Source organism: Ambystoma mexicanum, chromosome 1p, assembly GCF_040938575.1.
Source record: "Ambystoma mexicanum isolate Mex_15411 chromosome 1p, UKY_AmexF1_1, whole genome shotgun sequence".
Taxonomy (NCBI): Eukaryota; Metazoa; Chordata; class Amphibia; order Caudata; family Ambystomatidae; genus Ambystoma; species Ambystoma mexicanum.
In genome coordinates this window covers 397,357,467-397,375,575 of record NC_090921.1, presented here as the reverse complement: position 1 = coordinate 397,375,575, position 18,109 = coordinate 397,357,467, and the positions used below count along the sequence as shown (strand labels likewise).

General features: G+C 49.2%; 1 protein-coding gene across 1 annotated transcript in view; it reads left to right on the top strand.

The window, feature by feature from the left end:
• DDX49 (DEAD-box helicase 49) overlaps positions 1 to 18,109 on the top strand; it is a 561,187-nt gene that overhangs the window by 170,167 nt on the left and 372,911 nt on the right. Inside the window, exon 6 of the mRNA XM_069649167.1 lies at positions 16,976 to 17,116. Within this exon, the coding sequence (XP_069505268.1) occupies positions 16,976 to 17,116 (141 nt within the window). The remainder of the gene's footprint in view (positions 1 to 16,975; positions 17,117 to 18,109) is intronic.

Below are 18,109 nucleotides of genomic sequence, written 5' to 3'. Positions count from 1 at the left end.
GGTTTGGTGTGATCCTTTTTTTTGGTAGTTCTTTGCTGAGAAAAACAAATGCTAGGAGATACGCTAGACTCAATTCTTCTGCGTTTGGCTTGACTATTTAGCCATGTATTTGATGGTGTATCAAGTTCGGCGTCAATTGGTGTTAGAACATTATGCTCGCCTGTGACAGATTTGTCTCCTAGAGGGCCTTTTGAATTTCGTGCTTTGTTTATTCGCTTCAAATCGCACAGCAGTTTATTTACTACTTCTAAAGAGTTTTGTCTATCACTGTTAGCAGTTAAGTCATGTAGAGATCCTTGTGTGAAACCTTGGAGACCACCTGACCCTTTGTTGGTAATTTCAAAACAATCCGAAGGTAAGTGAAATACTTCATCATCATTTGATATGGGTATGTTATCAAACCCAAGACCCATATTTAGCTCCACAGAACTCGTGAATGCACTAAAAAATTAATTGTGACCTCTTCCTTTGTCTTTTGTTTAAGGGATTTGTGACTGTGTAGCACTTCGGTAGATTTTGTTCTCTCCCCAGACTTACTTCTTTGTTAAGACTTGAACATCCCTTGTAGGCTCTCCATGCTAACACACGAAGCGGAGGTACTGAAGACCATGTTCGCCCCGTGAACCCTGCAGGCAAATCGTCAACGAAAGAGGGGACAAGGGCGACAGCACAAAGTTTGCTATTCGGACCATCCACCTTAGAATCTTTATTTTCCATAGCTAAGGGAATCCTCACCTCACTTTTTGTGCAGATACAGGTGTTTCCAGTTTGAAGGTTGTCATGCACGAGGACTGGGTATTCATCTTTAGATCTTTCTCATTAGCAGGCTCGTGGGAGCTAAGCGAAGTCATGTTGTTTTCCGCTCGGCCGGCAAAGAGGTCAGAAGAGTCACCGGCAACGGAAGCAACAGAAGTTACAGGAGCAACAGCAGTGAAAACATCTGCATGCGAGGTTAGGTGAGTCATGGTAAGTTTTCCCACAGAACTCCGTTCATTCAGTATCAGCAAATCCCCAGTAAGTACCGCAGCAGTGTGTTTTACAGGGTCACTTACTTGAGGGCCTGATGAGGTGGGAAGTAGCCCACCTGCTCCAGCTCCAACTTTGGCACAGCATGCTTCTGGAATCTCAAGCCTCTGCTGCGCTGGCATATTTGGTGAAGCCGCTTTCTGCTTTTCACGCGCACCACAACTCATCGTTGATGAAGATTAGTTGGACACACGCATTCAAAGGACCAGAATTTACAACTTCCCCAGACTTCCATTGACTCCAAATGACTCTACTCGACTCCGTGACCACTCTGCGGTGCGTGTCAGTTTATGAAGAGTCACGCCCACTGCCACGGAAAGGGAAAACCCACTCCAGCAGCAGCAGGGAAACAAGAAAGCTGTCCTCTCGCGTCTCGACTCCAAATGACTCTACTCGACTCTGCTGCTCCTTCACCTCGGGTAACTGCTGCTTTAGTGGCTATGCCACCTGCACGGTCTTCAGCATCGCCTTCACCTTCTTCTGCTCCCTCACCTCCTTATTGCAGCTGTGCCTCTTTTAGGGATTTAAATGTCCCGTTCAGGTGTCTTGGACTCTGACTACTAGACCACACCTCTTGATAACCAGTATTCTGAATCCTCATTGCCTCTGAGCCCATCTTCATTGCCCCAGTACCACAAGCATTATGGGAACTGAAGTCCATAAAGAATTGTCTAACATTATTCTGTTTTTATTTTAGCATGAGGTCTGGCATGGATTCACATGCTCATGAATATTCCCAGTTGTCAGGCCGGGAATCCTCGATAAGAAAAGAAAAGCAGTATTCCTTTAAAAGCTTGAATACTGCCTTTTGCCTGATATCCAATCACTGAGGACCGGGTCATACTGCTCTCATCCAATGACAGTCGTCTCCCTGAGTCCCGCCCTGACGGCCATCTTCAGATTTTTACCACACGTTTCGGTGCAGGGAGTCCTCGAGTTTTGCTCTACAGGCTTATGTTGATGAAATTCAGTTTTTTTCCAAAGGAAAATTCAGGGTTTTTTTGTTGTAAAATTTCAAAGACTGCTGACGACTAGTCAGCTCCGGTAACAGTTGCCGGTTAAGTTTTGAAGTCTACACGACATGTCAAGTGGAAAGGCCCACCGAGGCCTACTTCATCGCGCCTCGCCATGTCGGTGGAAGGCAGGAGAAGTCTCTTCAGGCTCTGCCCCCGGTGTGGCTTGCAAAACATCTATGTGGAGGACAAGCACACTAAATGTCTTTACTGTCTGCATCCTGACCATGAGGAGGACCGATGCTACATCCGCCGACGGTTTTTAGCCAAAGCCAAGGGGGACCACTACAGACAGTTGGTTCAGTGGTTGAAAGAGGATGGGGACCCCGTCGTGGCCACCGGGCACCCTCAGGTGAAGCCCAGATCAGGCCGCACTCCAGAGCGTTATCCACCTGGTAAGTGACCCAGTTCGGCCGAGGAGGTACCCCTGGAGGGCTCTAGTAAACCCAAGCACCAGGCAGTTGGTCCGGATAGAGATGCCACTGACGCGGGTCCTAGTACAGGGCAAACGTGCTCTGTCGCCTTGCCTGTCTACGATGAGCTTGGCACAATGTCCTCAAAGCAAAGTGGCTTGTTGCAGGAGAAACCAAAGAAGCACTCCCGAAGGAGCCCTCTTCGAATTCCACTCCTACGGCTTTGTTAATGACTACAAGACCGTATACGGCCATGACTACGTCAACCAGTCCATCGTCGACTGTTACTTTCGTTATTGGCTGCTTCGTAGACGGCCATCTAGGCAAGGAAAAGCTGCTGGCAAAACCTGCGGCAAGGGTTTCGCTGCAGCCAAGAACCACGACTACTGCTTCTTCAACCACCACTATCAAGTCAATAAAGGCGCCGGTCATGTCTGTAGCCCTGAGGGAACTGGCTAGACCAGGAGACCAGTACACAGAAAGCTCAGTTGGTCCTTTGGCCTTTTATACTAGCTCCTATGATGACACTCAACATGAGTGCCTGGATGCAAGTGGCTGCAGCCCTAAAGACGTGCATTCGCCAAGGCATACAAGCCTGTAGAGGCACACCAGCATTCCGCCTGCTGGCCGAGGGGCTCCTCTGTCAAGTGCCAAGAGAAATGGCCCAGGAGATCTTCACAGTAATCAGTTCTCTGATCAGAGATACAGCAGCGGCTACCACCCATGGCAGGCCTGTCGGGGAGCGACTGTAGGTACAGTCCTCCAAGGCCTCCACACAGGCATCGCTCTTCTACCCCTGAGGTGATCACGCCTGTCCAACACCGCCAGTTGAGGTGCTGCACACTGCTATGGCAACAAACAGACACTGACACAACAGACACCGATGACTTCGATGACTTTGTTTCAGCCGATGACTTTCTTTCAGCGGATGGTACCCCCAGAGCTTCACCTCTAGATGAAGTTGGGTCATTCCATTCCATGATAGCGAGGGCATCTGCCCTTTTTAATCTGGTACCAGAAGAGAAGAGGAAGGAGGATTTCCTCTACCAGAGACGTACCTCAACCAGGAAGACTATGCTATCTGTCCCCTGGCTGGATGAGGTGTGGGAAGAGGTCCTGGCCCTGATGAAGTCCCCAAGCTCCGAACCAGCAAAGCCTGACCGGTTGGAGAAAACATACAGGGTGCCAGACTGAGTCCTCAAATATCTCTGCTTGCAGCCATCCCCGGATTTAGCGGTTTTGTCCGCAGTGAGCAAACGGTCGGCATAGCCATCCTCCAAGTCTATGGTCCCGTCGGACCAAAAAGGAAAGAAGCTGGATCCTAACTGGGTCCTCATCACCCATTGTGCACTGCATTAAAGGATGCAAGTCAGGGGTATCTGGGTACATCTTTCGTAGGGAATCCTATACCCTTGCCCTTACTTCATTAAAGGCTGCTCCATCATGTTCGTTATTTGCAAGAATTATCCCAGGGTACCCAGCTCTTGCCCATAGGTCCCCAGCCTGGTCCCCAACTATGGCGACCAGTAAACTCTTAAGGTCTTCTAGTGCTAAAGCTACCCCTGATGTTTGTTTTTCAAATTCATAGATCCATTTACTGGCTCAGGCTGTAAGCGCGGGGAGAGCGTTAATCAAATTATTTTTGTCCATTTGAGGCCATGGCACATGCTGCATTATCCCTATTCTTTTATGTATAAGAAGCATCTGCGTGTCTATTTTGTTTTTAACCCCTTTTTAGAATTCTTCTGATCTTGTACTACCACCATTAAATCTGGTCTCTTTCTTGGTCTATCCCTTCTCACTGCCTCTTGTGGTGGGGATGGGTTTCTCGCTGCCTCCTGTCCTTGATCTCTTTCTTGCCCTGCCTCTTCATTATTTCTGCCACCTTGATCTTCCTATTCATTTTCCCTTTCTGGTTTGACTTCTTGCCCCAGGACCGTCCATACCCTCTCCCCATCATCTTTTTCGACACAAACATTTCTTATTGCCCCAAGATTGAACCTAACCAAAAAATCTTCTGACTTTCAATCCCCTATTTTCTGCACCAGTACCTTTATTTCGAGGGCATTGGGTCCTCTGACGTATTCCATATCTATGACAGGTAATGTCCACAGCTGTGCTGCTTTGGAAAATCTTCGGCGTCTGCGTCGATGACGTCGATGCGTCGTCCCCAAGGACCTCCTCCGACAACACCCGATGTGATGAGTAGGACGCCCGACGCCCATAGTCTCTGTTCCGTTTTTTCCGCGAACATGTTCGCTTCGTGAATCTCGGTACGCCTCGACTCTTTGGAGTTTGCTGTTTTCTTCTCGGTTCGTTGAACCTGTTCGGTTTTTTGTGAAGACCTGTTCGTGGCGATGTCTACTTCGTCTTCAACCCCGCGTCCGGGCTTCAAGAAATGTGGGGACTGTGGGTCCAAGATGTCGGTCACGGACACGCACGACGCCTGCCTCTGGTGCCTCGGGGAGGCCCACGATACGGACGACTGTGTCGACTGCCAGTCGCTCACGGCCAAGGCCTTGCGGGAACGCAAGAAGAAGCTGTCGGTAGGTCGGGTGTCTAAGCCCCAGAAGTCGAGGTCTACGGGGCTTTCGACGGATGACTCGAGAGGAGACTCTCCGCGTCATCGTCGGAAGTCCAGTGGGTCTTCTTCCAGGAGTCGGTCTCACCACTCCTCTGCCTCTTTGAGGCATTCCCGGAAGCGCCGGCATCAGTCGCCTTCCCCGTCCTCTTCTGAGGACTCCGCCCGTCGGCGAGTCGCTTATCCCACCATGCAAGCGACACCGGAGGAATGGGCTTCCTTCGGGAAGCAGATGCTAGCGATTCTTGAATCGCAGGGCACCGGTCCGTCCGCGCCTCCGAGTGGGGTCGGTCGGCACCGGTCGAGAGACACCGCTCGTACGCCTTTGGGCTTGGGTGGTCGGCACGGCTTGCGGGAAATGTCCCGCCCGGACAAGGGTAGCCGTTCTCGCCATGCCCGTTCCAGGTCGCGGTCCTCGACACGCTCGCGACCGCGTGATCCTGTACCGTATTCGAAGAAGACGTTGACGCCTGTGGTGCCGAGGTCGTCGACGATTTCTCTCGAGGCTCTCGACACTGTCGGCACCTAGGTCGTCGAGAGACACGCTCGGAGCTCTGACTTCGAGGCCTGTGTCGACGCTGGCGGCGCTGCAGCTGACGTCGACGCTGATTCGCTCGACGCCGTTTCTGTCGACGCCGGCGCCGACTCGTTCGGCGCCCTCGACGCCTTTCGAGAGGTGGTGTCGGAGGTGCCCCGTGGCACGGGGTTAGCCCCTAGAAAGGCTCTGGCTAAGGTCAGGCATAGCATTGGTCCCCAGGTGTCTTCCTCTCGCCTGGAGTACATTTCAGAGGGTGATGAAGGCTCTGATGAAGGCTTGGTTCCGGTTACGCTACCAGATGAGCTTCTCTCCGGCCATACCCAGTTTGATGACCTGAGGCAGTCACTGCATGAGGCCAATGGACAGGACACCTCTCCGGAGGTGCAGTTTTGTAGGCCAGAGCCTGGCACTCATGCCGATTCTTCATACCGGCGCCTTATGTCTTGGGTCACCGAGTACTTGGGATGGTCGGCTCCCCCAGGGGAGTTCATTCAGGATGATCTCACGGACATCCTTGATCTTGGTCCCCCCACTGACCCGGTACTGCAGTTTCATATGGCTCTGCAGAGAAGGGTGGCAGCGGCTTGGACTGCTCCGGAGAGTCTCCCGGCAGTGGGCAAGTGTTGTGAAAATACCGTCCAGCCAGTAGCGACCCCTGCTACTTGTCCAGGCACCCCACTCTGGAGAGTTTGGTGGTGCAGGCAGCTACGGCCCTGGCAAAGCAGGCGTTGTATCCTACCATCCCTCCGGATAGGGACAACAAACGTTTTGACGGCTGCGCAAAGAAAGTGTTTTCTTCAGGGGGTATGGCGCTTCAGGCGGCCAACTCCATATGTGCCTTGTCTCGTTTCACACACACTCTGTGGAACTGTGTTGCATTAGCGGCTGAACATAATCCCGAAGGGGACGAACGGGATGGTTTCCTTGCTATGGTTCAGGATGGCAAGGATGCCATGTGTGAGGCCGTTCAGTCGGGTTTGGACATGGCAGATTGAGTCAGCCGGTCCATGGCGGCGAGCACCGTAATACGCAGGTTTTCGTGGTTGCAGAAGTCTGGGTTCGCTCCTGATGTGCAGTCCCGGCTCCTCAACATGCGTTTTGACGATGAACATCTTTTTTGCAGCAAGGCTGACGAGAGCCTTGAGAGGTTGCAGACCTCCAAAGCTGCAGCAAAGTCGTTGGGTGCTGCAGTTCGTCAACCTCTGCCTTTTCGTCCTAGGGGACAAGAATGGAGGGGAGGTTCCTTTCGCTATTACTCTTCCTTCAGTAAAGCGAGAGGAACTAGCAGTCAAAGAGGCCACTGTAAGAGTGCCAGCGGTGGGAAACAGGGTACTCGAGGTGCCAAGAGCGCTAGGGCAGTTGCCTCTTTGCCCTCGTGCAACGCCGCAGCCGCTACCACTCAGTCATGAGGCCAGGTCCCATGGTTCGCCGGTTGGGGGAAGGCTGGCACAGCATCTTGTAGAGTGGCGCGCCATTACTTCAGATGTGTGGGTTCTGGAGATCATAACCCACGGCTACTGTCTTCCCTTTTCAACAGAGGCCTCACGACAATCCACCTGGGAACCTCTTTGAAGAGTCCGGATCCGCTCCTTGCGCAGGAAATTCAAGCCCTGCTGGAGAAAGGCGCTATAGAACTGGTGCCTGTAGCGGAGAGGAACAAGGGATGGTATTCCCCTTATTTTTTGATTTCGAAGAAAGGCTGGGGATTGAGACCCATCATGGACTTGCGCGGTTTGAACAAACTCCTCAGGAAGGACAAGTTCAAGATGGTTACTCTCTCTCAAGTCCTCCAGGCCCTTCAACTTATGGATTTGGTTGGGGTCTCTCGACCTCAATGACGCTTACTTCCATGTGCCGATCCATCCCAAACACAAGAAGTACCTGAGGTTCGCGGTTGGTGACTCGCACTTTCAGTTTCGGGTCCTGCCGTTCGATTGACCTCCGCCCCGAGGGTTTTCACCAAGCTCATGGTGGTGGTGGCAGTGCATCTCAGGAAAGGGGGGATTCACGTCTACCCCTACCTGGACGATTGGTTGATCAGGGGGAGCTCTCCCGAGCAAGTCCTGGATCATCTGTCCGTCACCTGCCACTCCCCTCACAAGCTGGGCTTCTTCCTCAATTTAAAGAAGTCCCATTTGACACCAGCACAGCGGCTCCAGTACATGGGAGTAGTGCTCGACACATCCCTGGGGCAGCGTTTTCCTCCCCAGGTGGGGGCTCTTCACATTCAGCAGATGGTGCACAAGTTTCAACTTGCCCAGAATCTCCCAGCGTCCGAGTTCTTGAGACTGCTCGGCCTCATGGCATCCTGTATTCTTCTGGTGCCAGAGGCTCGTCTGCGGATGAGATCTTTGCAGTGGGCACTCAAGCTCCAGTGGTCTCAGTCCTCCGGCAGGCTGTCGGACCCTGTTCAGGTGCCGCCCTCGGTCGCCCAGGACCTTCTGTGGTGGGCTGTCGAAGGCAATCTGATGAAGGGGGGCCCCATTTTGGCTGCCCTGGCCGGAGTTGACGATCGTGACGGACGCATCCCTCACGGGATGGGGAGCTCATGCCAACGAGTTGAGTCAGCGGTCGTTGGTCTCCGTCGGAGTCCAGACTCCATATCAATCTGTTGGAGCGGAGGGCCGTCAGGCTTGCCCTGAAGGCTTTTCTGCCGACTGCGCGAGGAAAGAGAGTCCTGATTCTAACGGACAACACGGTGGCCATGCTCTACCTGAATAAAAAGGGCGGGGCAGGGTCACTTCCTCTGTGCAGGGAGGCGATGCAGCTCGAGTTCTGGGCCATCCAGCAGGAAGTTTCGATCTCGGCTGTTCATCTGGCCAGAGACAGCAAGACGGCGGAAGCTCTGAGCAGGCAGAGCACGATCTCTCACGAATGGGAGCTGGCTCAGGAGATTCTTCTGGAGATCTTTGCCCTTTGGGGGACCCCTCAAGTGGATCTCTTCGCCTCCAGTGTCAACCGGAAGTGCGAAAGGTTCTGCTTGCGGGAATTTCCTCCAAAAGGAGCCTTAGGAGACGCGTTCGTGGTGGAGCGGTCATTCCCACTGCTGTACCAGTTTCCTCCAGTTCCCGTCATCCCGCAAGTACTGGGAAGGTTACGGAGGTTTGGTTCCCAGATGATCCTCATTGCGCCGGCGTGGGCCCGGAGGACGTGGTACCCAGACCTTCTCAACTTGTCCATCTGCCCTCCACTTCGTCTTCCCTACCGAGACGATCTGCTCTCACGGGAGGGGGGTCAGGTTTTCCATCCAGAGGTCAGATACCTCAACCTTCACGCTTGGCTTCTGAAAGGTTGAGGTATAAGGATTGGGACCTCCCTGAAGACGTGATGGAGGTGTTGCTCTCGGCCAGGCGGCCGGCAACAAAGTCTCTGTACTGTTGCCGTTGGAGAAAGTTCTGCGACTGGTGCAGAGTTAAGAAAGTGGATCCTTTTGAGTGTGACATTCCCATGGTTCTGTCTTTTTTGCTTTCCTTGGCCCACAGGGGCTTGCAAGTTGGGACCATTAAAGGTTACCTGGCGGCGCTGTCCATCTTTAAGCGCTCGTCTGAAGAATGTTCCTATTTTAATTCCTTTATTTCTCAGTTTTTGAAAGGGCTCACTAATTTGTTTCCTCCGTCACCTTTTCTGGTGCCCGGTTGGGATTTGAACCTTGTTCTTAAGTTTCTTATGGGTGCTCCGTTTGAGCCTTTGCATTCTTGCCCTTTGAGGCTGTTAACTCTGAAAACTGTGTTTTTGGTTGCGGTTTCTTCCGCTCGCAGAGTGAGTGAGTTACAGGCACTTTCAGTTAAGCCACCCTTCACTGTGTTCCATCAGGATAAGGATAAGGGTTGTCCTTAGAGTTCGTTCGTCCTTTTCTTCTGAAGGTGGTTTCGGATTTTCATTTGAGCCAGAAGGTTGTTCTTCCGGTGTTCTATCCTCCTCTACATCCTGGTAAGGAAGAGGAGAGGCTCCATAGGCTTGATCCTACGAGAGCGTTCAGCTTTTATATTTCTCACATGTCCCGGGTCAGAGTGGACGATCAACTTTTCATTGGTTACGCTGGAAAGCGTTTGGGACAAGCTGTGACGAAACAGACTTTGTCTCGTTGGATTATTTTAGCTATCTCTGAGTGTTACCGCTTGGCAGGTAAGGACCCTCCGGCTGGCTTGCAGGCCCATTCTACCAGGGGATTGGCTGCGTCTACTGCCCTGCAGAGGGGTGTTCCTATTCGTCACATCTGTGATGCAGCCACCTGGGCTTCAGTACATACTTTTGTACGGCACTACTCCCTCGATTCCCTCCGAGGGCAGGATCCGGCCTTTGGCAAGGCAGTCCTTTATTCCGCAATTTGATTGGGCATGCTAAATGTGTGTTCTAAATTCTTTTCCCACCTCCTTGCTTGGTACTGCTTTGGGAGTCTGTCATAGATATGGAATACGTCGGAGGACCCAATCCCCTCGAAGAACAAGTTGCTTTCTTACCTGGTAACGTTCTTTCGATGGGATGGTCCGACGACGTATTCCATATCGCTCCCTCTCTACCTTCCCCGCTGCAGAATTTCTTTTGCGATTTGCAGCTTGCGTTCTGCAAGGCCTTGTGCGTCTGACTGGCAGAAAACTGGTGGCACACGTTCGGGGGGGAAAAAACTACAACTGAGGCTATGGGCGTCGTGCGTCCTACTTATCACATCGGGTGACATCGCCGTCGGAGGAGGTCCTCGGGGACGGCGCATCGACGCAGGACGCAGACGCCGAAGATTTTCCGAAGCAGCACAGCTGTGGACATTACCTGTCATAGATATGAAATACGTCGTCGGACCATCCCATCGAAAGAACGTTACCAGGTAAGAAAGTAACTTGTTCTTCTGGTGGTACTTCAGGTTCTTGTAACCTGACCCACCTTTCCCACAATGGTTTGAACTCGTTTATATCTGCTTGTGAACCTCCTGGGTGCACTGATGCTACGGGCATGTCGGCGCTTGTGGATGGGTTATATCATGGGTGCACAACATACGGCCTGTGGACCAGTTGCGGCCTGCCATGCCATTTTGTCCGGCCCGGAAGACGACAAAGACTTTCCTAATGGAGGGCGGCCCGCAAGCAGCATCGGCCGCCCTCCATTAGGAAAATATTTGTTGTCTTCCGGGACGGACAAAACACTGGCCCTCATTGGCTCAGCACACACGCACCACGTCGCTCCTACGAGCCACGTAGTGCGTGTGTGCTGCACCAATAGAGTGCCAGCACTACGGCTGGCGTGGTCCATAAGGCTTGATGCCGGAAGGCATTTCAGCCTTGGACCACGCCAGCCGTAGTACGATTCCAGTTACCTCGCCAGCGTTCCATCTTACCTGCCTTCCAGCACGTCTGCGGTAAGTGGTCTGTTTGTGTTTGTGTGTCGGGTCTGTTTTGCTGTATGTTTGTGTTGTGTATGTTGGTGGTGGGTGGGGGGTTGTCTGGTGTGCATGAATGTTTGGTTTTGAATGTGTGTTGTGTATGTTGAGATGCGGGGCTGGAGGGGTGTCGGGTGTGCATGAATGTTTGTTTTTGAATGTTTGTGTTGTGTATGTTGAGATGCGGGGGTGGGGGGTGTCGGATGTGCATGAATGTTGTTTTTGAATGTGTTGTGTATGGTGAGATGAGGGGGTGGCGGGGTGTCGGTGTGCATGAATGTTTTTTTTGGAGTGCAAGTGCGGTGTATGTTGAGATGCAGGGTCTGTATGTGTGCATGCTTGCTAGTTTGTATGCTGATTTGGGGGGGTGGGGGGTTCTGGTCTGTATGGGTGCATGCTTGAGAGTGTGCTGAGTTGGGGGTTTGGGTCTGTATGGGTGCATGCTTGAGAGTTTGTGTGCTGAGTTGGGGGGTGGGGGTTGGGGTCTTTATGGGTGCTTGTTTGAGAGTGTGCTGAGTTGGTGTGGTGGGGGGTTCTGGTCTGTATGGGTGCATGCTTGAGAGTTTGTGCTGAGTTGGGGGGGTGGGGGTTTGGGTCTGTATGGGTGCATGCTTGAGAGTGTGTTTGCTGAGTTTGGGGGTGGGGGGTTTTGGTCTGTATGGGTGCATGCTTGAGAGTTTGTGCTGAGTTGGGGGGTGGGGGATTCAGGTCTGTATGGGTGCATGCTTGAGAGTTTGTGTGCTGAGTTGGGGGTCGGGTCTGTATGGGTGCACGTTTGAGAGTGTGCTGAGTTGGGAGGGTGGGGGGTTCGAGTTTGTGCCTGATTGGGGATGGGTACATCTCTTCATACAAAGCAAACAAAACCAATTGAAGAGGAACTGTATTTACAAGGGAGACTACTTCATTTGCAATAGATTAATATCAAAAGTGGCCATGGGGCATAGTGTTTGGTTGGGGGTGGGAACCATGGGGCATTGTGTTTGTTTGGGGTGAGGGACATGGGGTATAGTGTTTGCTTGAGGGGTAGGGGACATGGGGCATAGGCTTTGGTTGGGGGTGAGGGGGCCATGGGGCATAGTGTTTGGTTGGGGTGATGGGGAGCCATGGGGAATAGTGTTTGGTTGGGGGTGATGGGGAGCCATGGGGCATAGTGTTTTGTTGGGGGTGGTGAGGGGGCCATGGGGCATAGTGTTTGGTTGGGGGTGGGAGCCATGGGGCATAGTGTTGCACTCCAAGAGTGAATCCAATAATAAAGCTAAAACAGGCACAGTTAATAGGAGATGTACATCCTTTGCTTTTTGAGGAAACCTGACTCAACGAAGGCCATACTACTCTTGGGCAACCCAAACAGCAAAGTATAGCAGTCCAAAATAACGGAATGTCCAATCAAGGGTCAATAAAAGATGTATAATTTAGTTAAACTGATGATATACAATAACTAAATAGAAATAAATTATAACAATGGAAAATGTGCAGTACAAAATGTAAGTTTGAAATGCAGATAAAAATCGTTACCCCTCAAAAACATTCTCTTTCCATGTGTTTTAAACAAATTGGGGGTTGAAAAAGCCTCCTGCCACGCCCCGCCTACCGCCCCGCCCACATTTACTTTTCGGCCCACTTTAGCCCTCATGTAAGATACTTTCGGCCCTCTGTCAAAATCAGTTGTGCACCCCTGAGTTATATGTAGGTGCAAAAACTCTTGCTCCCCCCCCACCCCCAGTTGCTAATCCTGATAATCCTGTTGTTGACACTTTCTTTACCACCAGAGGCTTATCAACTGGATTTGTATACCCTACTGCAGGTTTAGGCGTTACAGGGTAAATCCCCTTATATTGGATCTCTTTTTCATCTTCCTGATCTTCCATATCCTCGAATAATCGCCAGAGATCTAGAATCTCATTTTCTTTCTTGGAATTTGTTTCCCCTTCTATTCTGCTGCTAACAAGATGAACATTTTTGCTAGTGTACCTCTGTTATGGGAGCCCTGCTCTGACCAGGAGCAAGATCTCCCCCCTTCCTTCGTTTCCAATACCCATGTTGTAATATTTGTCTATCCTGTCACAATACAGTGGCAGGACCTTATGCATGTGTCTTATTGGGGTTTCTTCCCCCATAATGTCGCGCATGTCCCTAATGCTTCACTTAGACCATAGTGCTATGCTGCGCACGGTGCTGCTTGTTACACAAAAATAAAGATCAACCCACTTTTTCCCTGACCCCCATTTATTCTTTTCCACCTTTTCACACACACACACACACCGCGACTCGTCCACCTTCCTTCCTTTTTTTTACCACAAAAGACAGCAAGAGAAAATATACAAAAATTGAATAAAATCCAGGCCCATTCCTTATACCGAGCCACTACTTTTTTTTCCTCATAGTACCACCTTCTCAGCTTTTTTTATATGCTTAGGATCCCGTTGCTTTTATCGTGATAAAATAATACTTGTGGCACTACCTTCTCAACCTATTATGGCTGATGACCCCTTTCCTCTGTCTTTATACGCGGAGGCTCCCTTTTTCTAATAAGTAGAAAAACAGAAAAACGTGACAATTTCAACACATAACCCACCTCATATCCAATCTATGCCATAACACATCACCAAAAGCCCTATTCATTGGTTCATAGACATAATTTCGAATACAAAATATTTGAAAGTCAAAAAGTCGAAAAAAAAAATGTCGAATTTTTTTTTAATGACTTTTTTTTTCGAAATGGGGGGTCCCCCCCAACCCCCCTTTTTTTTTATTTTTACCTATTTTTTTCACAGAAACTAGAGCCCAAACAAAAATATCGAAAAAAAAAAAAAAACAGTTCGACATTTTTTTTTTCGACATTTTTGATTCGACTTTTTTGACTTTCGAAATTGTTTTCGAAATTATGACTGGACACCCTATTCAATCTATGTCATTGACATTGTATTTCTTCCATTCACATCAACATACTGTCATACATACATGTCCCCTTGTTATCTCTTTCAAAAGTCTACTCACATGGGCGTGTTCAACGTTTCCTCCATTACAAAGTCCTAATACTGGCCTGTCTTTCTCACTGGAGCCACGCCAGATTGTGAGCGCAGAGGATTTCTTTTCAAATGGCTCCTACTAAAACAACCCAGGAAACGCGTGTTTTTTTTATTTGGGGGACCAATTGCTGTAGATGGCATGAGTCCTTCATGGTGACTAGGCCTGAGCCTTCGCAAAGTACGGAGGAAAACTAGATCACGTCGGGAAAGTCACCACTTGTAAGGGTGTCCTTAATTACGCGGACACCTGAATAAATACACCCCTCTAGGGAAATAAGGCAAAAAGTCTATCTTGTAAGGATAACAAGTTTAATCTTACAAAATGAGGATGGTAGCAAAGGACTCTGCTGCTTGAACGGGTTTCTCCTGTTGCTCTTCTGTTCCTGCTTGCCAAAGTGGTGCCTGGCAGGGGTTTATATAGTCCTGTCTTGCCATGGTGGTGTCACTGGATATGAACCATAGCTTCATCCCAAACTGTCCTTCTTCCATAATAGGAATGCACCAAAGCCTTCTTTTCTTCATTGTCAGAAGTTATTGTCACTGCATGCTGCTCTACATTTTGCTACCTTATTCAGAAACACACTGCAGCCATGCAGACTTTTACAAACCTTGAAGCCTAGCCCCCGGAAAAACGAAACATTTTAATAAACAATTTTCATTCATTCCATCCATATTTCACTCCTCCTGTTAATGTTATCCGGGCCCGATAGGTTCACCCACACTTCTACATTTTGTTGCACAGAACATGTAAATCCCTATTCCTAGCCTGTATGGACCCTTGATGGACAGACAGCTGGTGAATCACTTTGTGTGCTGCCAGCATTAGTGATGAATACTGCGGAAGTGCCTGTATTGAATTTTTTGAATCTCACAGGCTGCATTCCGTTCTGGGAAGGAGCTCAACTTTTCTATAGCATTTAAGATTTTACAATGCCTACGATCTGACATTACAAATCTGTCCAACTAATAGTTAATTGCGCCTTCTATTTAGACAAATACCTTTTTCAGTGGCTGCCCATGTCTGTGTATGTGATTATATTTGCGTGAGAGAGCCTTCCCAGTGCTGCTCCTCCCCCCTAATCCATTATAGCCCCTAAAAAGTGGTCTTTCTTAACTCTAAAGCACTTGGGGGTCTGGGTGGACCCAGGTTCCTTCCCAACACTATTCCTGTAATTGAAATAGTGTAAATAGTTTAAGAGTTTATGAGCAATAGGATTTTACTAGCATTGAATAGCTGCTGTCACAATGGGTTATGCTTATCTTGAATTGCTTAGTGCTATTCTAGAAGTCTTACAGAGTTCTTATCCATGAGGCGCTGACTGCCCCTCTGAAAAGTATTTTACTTACCTTACCTATTTTACTTACATTATGTTGCGCCTATGCAATCTTCATGAGATGAGGTGGCAACAAGAGTGGTATGTACACTCGGGTCCCGTACTCTGATTCAGGAAACAACCACCCAAGCTTAGGTCCGGTCGTTCCAGAGGTATCTGGTCCAGTAGTTAAGTAGGTGTTCGGCTAGGCAGCAGTTGTCATCTCTGAAGCAGGTGGGGTTGCAGGAGACTCCCAGCTGGACAGATCAACTGACCTCGGACGACAACCACTGCTTCTCCCACAATGACCCATAAAGCTGACCAGCATACAGCAAATGAGGCGATAAGGAGAAGAAACCCTGGACAGAAATTGCCAGGTTCAGGACTTTGTGACAGTAGACAAACCCCATTTCCAGGTGGTGAGCAGCTGCTGCAGGCAACAAGGTTTCTGGGCCACAAGCTGACAATAGACCAAGGAAGAACTCGGATGGTGTGCTCTGCAGCAATGTTGCCCCTTCCATGAATGGTTAGCCCCAGTAGCTCCAGGGTCACATTTGAAGTGCACTGACGTTGGGATCGACATTTTAAGACCTCAGACGGCTTAGGTGCTCCAATTTGAGGAGAAAGGCGCAGGCTGTCTTCCCAGGTCATTGGAAATGAAGCAGAGGATCCCCAATCATTGGCTTTGGCATGCTAGTAACTGATGCAGTACTCTGGGTTTTCTCAGCTCTGAATCTTTCTTTGGATTCTTGGCTCCAGTGGGCGACCGCCAGAATGTGATTGCGGTCTATAGGCCAAAAGGGTACGGGTTGGGGGTCACTGAGCAGAAAGTGCACCCGCCCCACCCCTGTGGTAGTGAGGAGAGGGAGCAACCTTGTGGTGCAGCCTTGAGTTGGCAGCCGCGCAGCATTATTCTTTTGTCAGCTACGTTTGGAATCCAGATCGGCTCCTGCCCTGCCCCTTGCTCTCACCTAGACTCCAGTTGGGGATTACCACACCCCTCCATTAAGAAGGATCTATGCTGTTCAATGGACAGCCAGCTACCCCAAGACTGCCCAGCAACAGATATTCACTGAGAGAAATGTGTATTAGGACCATACGGTCCCAATCCCAGTTTCAACCAGTTTGTCACACACATCAGTGGCTGGGAGTACTGAGCAGGACCCCTTGAAGTGCATGGCCTTATTTGGAGCTTTCCAGGCTGAGAGGGTAGGAAGAAGGCCAAACGGCATGATGGATACATTTGTGATGCAATATCTTGAGCAAGTGCAAGTTTCTAACAATTATTTGCATGATAGAAAAAGCAAGCTTGATGGTCTGTTCTACAATCTCAGCCTGAGGAGTGGGCCGTTCATGGGTTTTTAATGCCATGCTGCTTGTATCGGTTGCTTCAGTGTCATAGAGGTAGTGAAAGCTTAAGGAGGCCTATAAAAACATAATTGCTAAAGTATGTGTCGTTTTCATTTTTAGCACTTCACTTAAATATACATTCTTTACACCCTTTGCTTTGGTGTGAACTATTTCTTGTGCTCCTGTTTGATCACATTGTGAGATATTCGTGCACTTTTAACCTGCGACACATTGGTTTGCGCGTAGATTGTGAATGGCTTGCAGCTGAGATTGCATTGACCTGTATAATGGAAAGTGTATGTTGTGTCATTTAAATATACTACTTTTGCCTCTCCTCCTAGAGTGCGGACGGTAGATGAACTGGACCAACGCTACATCCTGGTACCAGAAAAGGTGAAGGATGCTTACTTGGTCCAGCTGATCCAGAAATTTCAGGATGAGCACGAAGACTGGTCAATTATGATTTTCACAAACACCTGCAAGTGAGTTTATTGCAAGCTTGTTTTCTATGCTGTTCATTGTTGGGTTGGGCAGGTGGGGGAATTCAATGATGATTGTAGTTAAAATATGTGCAAATATTACGCTCATGTAACATTTAGTTAGAAGTTAATGGATTTAACTGACTGGATAATTCAAGCTTTCCTGGAATTTCACATTGCTATTTTACAATGGCTGAAATAAAAAGGCATGCTTGCTAAAGAGCCACTGTTGAGGAGTTTTTTCAAAGGTCCACCTATTGTATGACTTGTGTAGACTCACTCACGCTTGGGACAGAGGGCACCAACTCTTATAGTGTAGGCCTGAACCACACAGCTTTTGTTGGCAGCAATGGCTGAGCAGGCAGGCATATCTTTGGAAGGAGAAAGGGCTGTAGGTAGTACAAAGAAGTATACACATAGGCCAAAGAAACACAGACACACTAACATTTATTTTTAAAATAACAATGGCTTATTTTATACTAGCGTACAGGCCTGTGTACAAGTGCAGGTTTTCATTGACACAGTTGGACCGCTGTATATCCTAAGGCAACAGCTCCCTCTAGCGGAGCATTCTGTGCATTCAGGCAGCCTCTACTGTGCATGAACCCATCGGACACGCATACATCTGGCCTTTATTATTGTTAGATATGCACTAAGGTAAAGTAATTCTTCAGAACGGTAAGTACTAAGTTTAGAACAGCTAATGCAATCTTACAGTAAGTAAATCACCATGGTAATACTTTTAGAATGGCAGTATGTAATTCAAAAGTAAGTAAACTTTTTGTAATACATTTTCAGAATATCAGTTTCGGGTACAAATGGATGAAACAAAACCAACATACATCAGGTAAATACTTTTGATTATTTTCACAGTGGCCTAACACTTCAGAAGTCCAGCCCTATCTAGTTATCACTGGCACAGAGTCAGATTGGAGGGCAAAACAGGTATGGCACAAGCTGTAGAAATTTCCAAAGTTCCAAAAGTCTTCTGTAGCA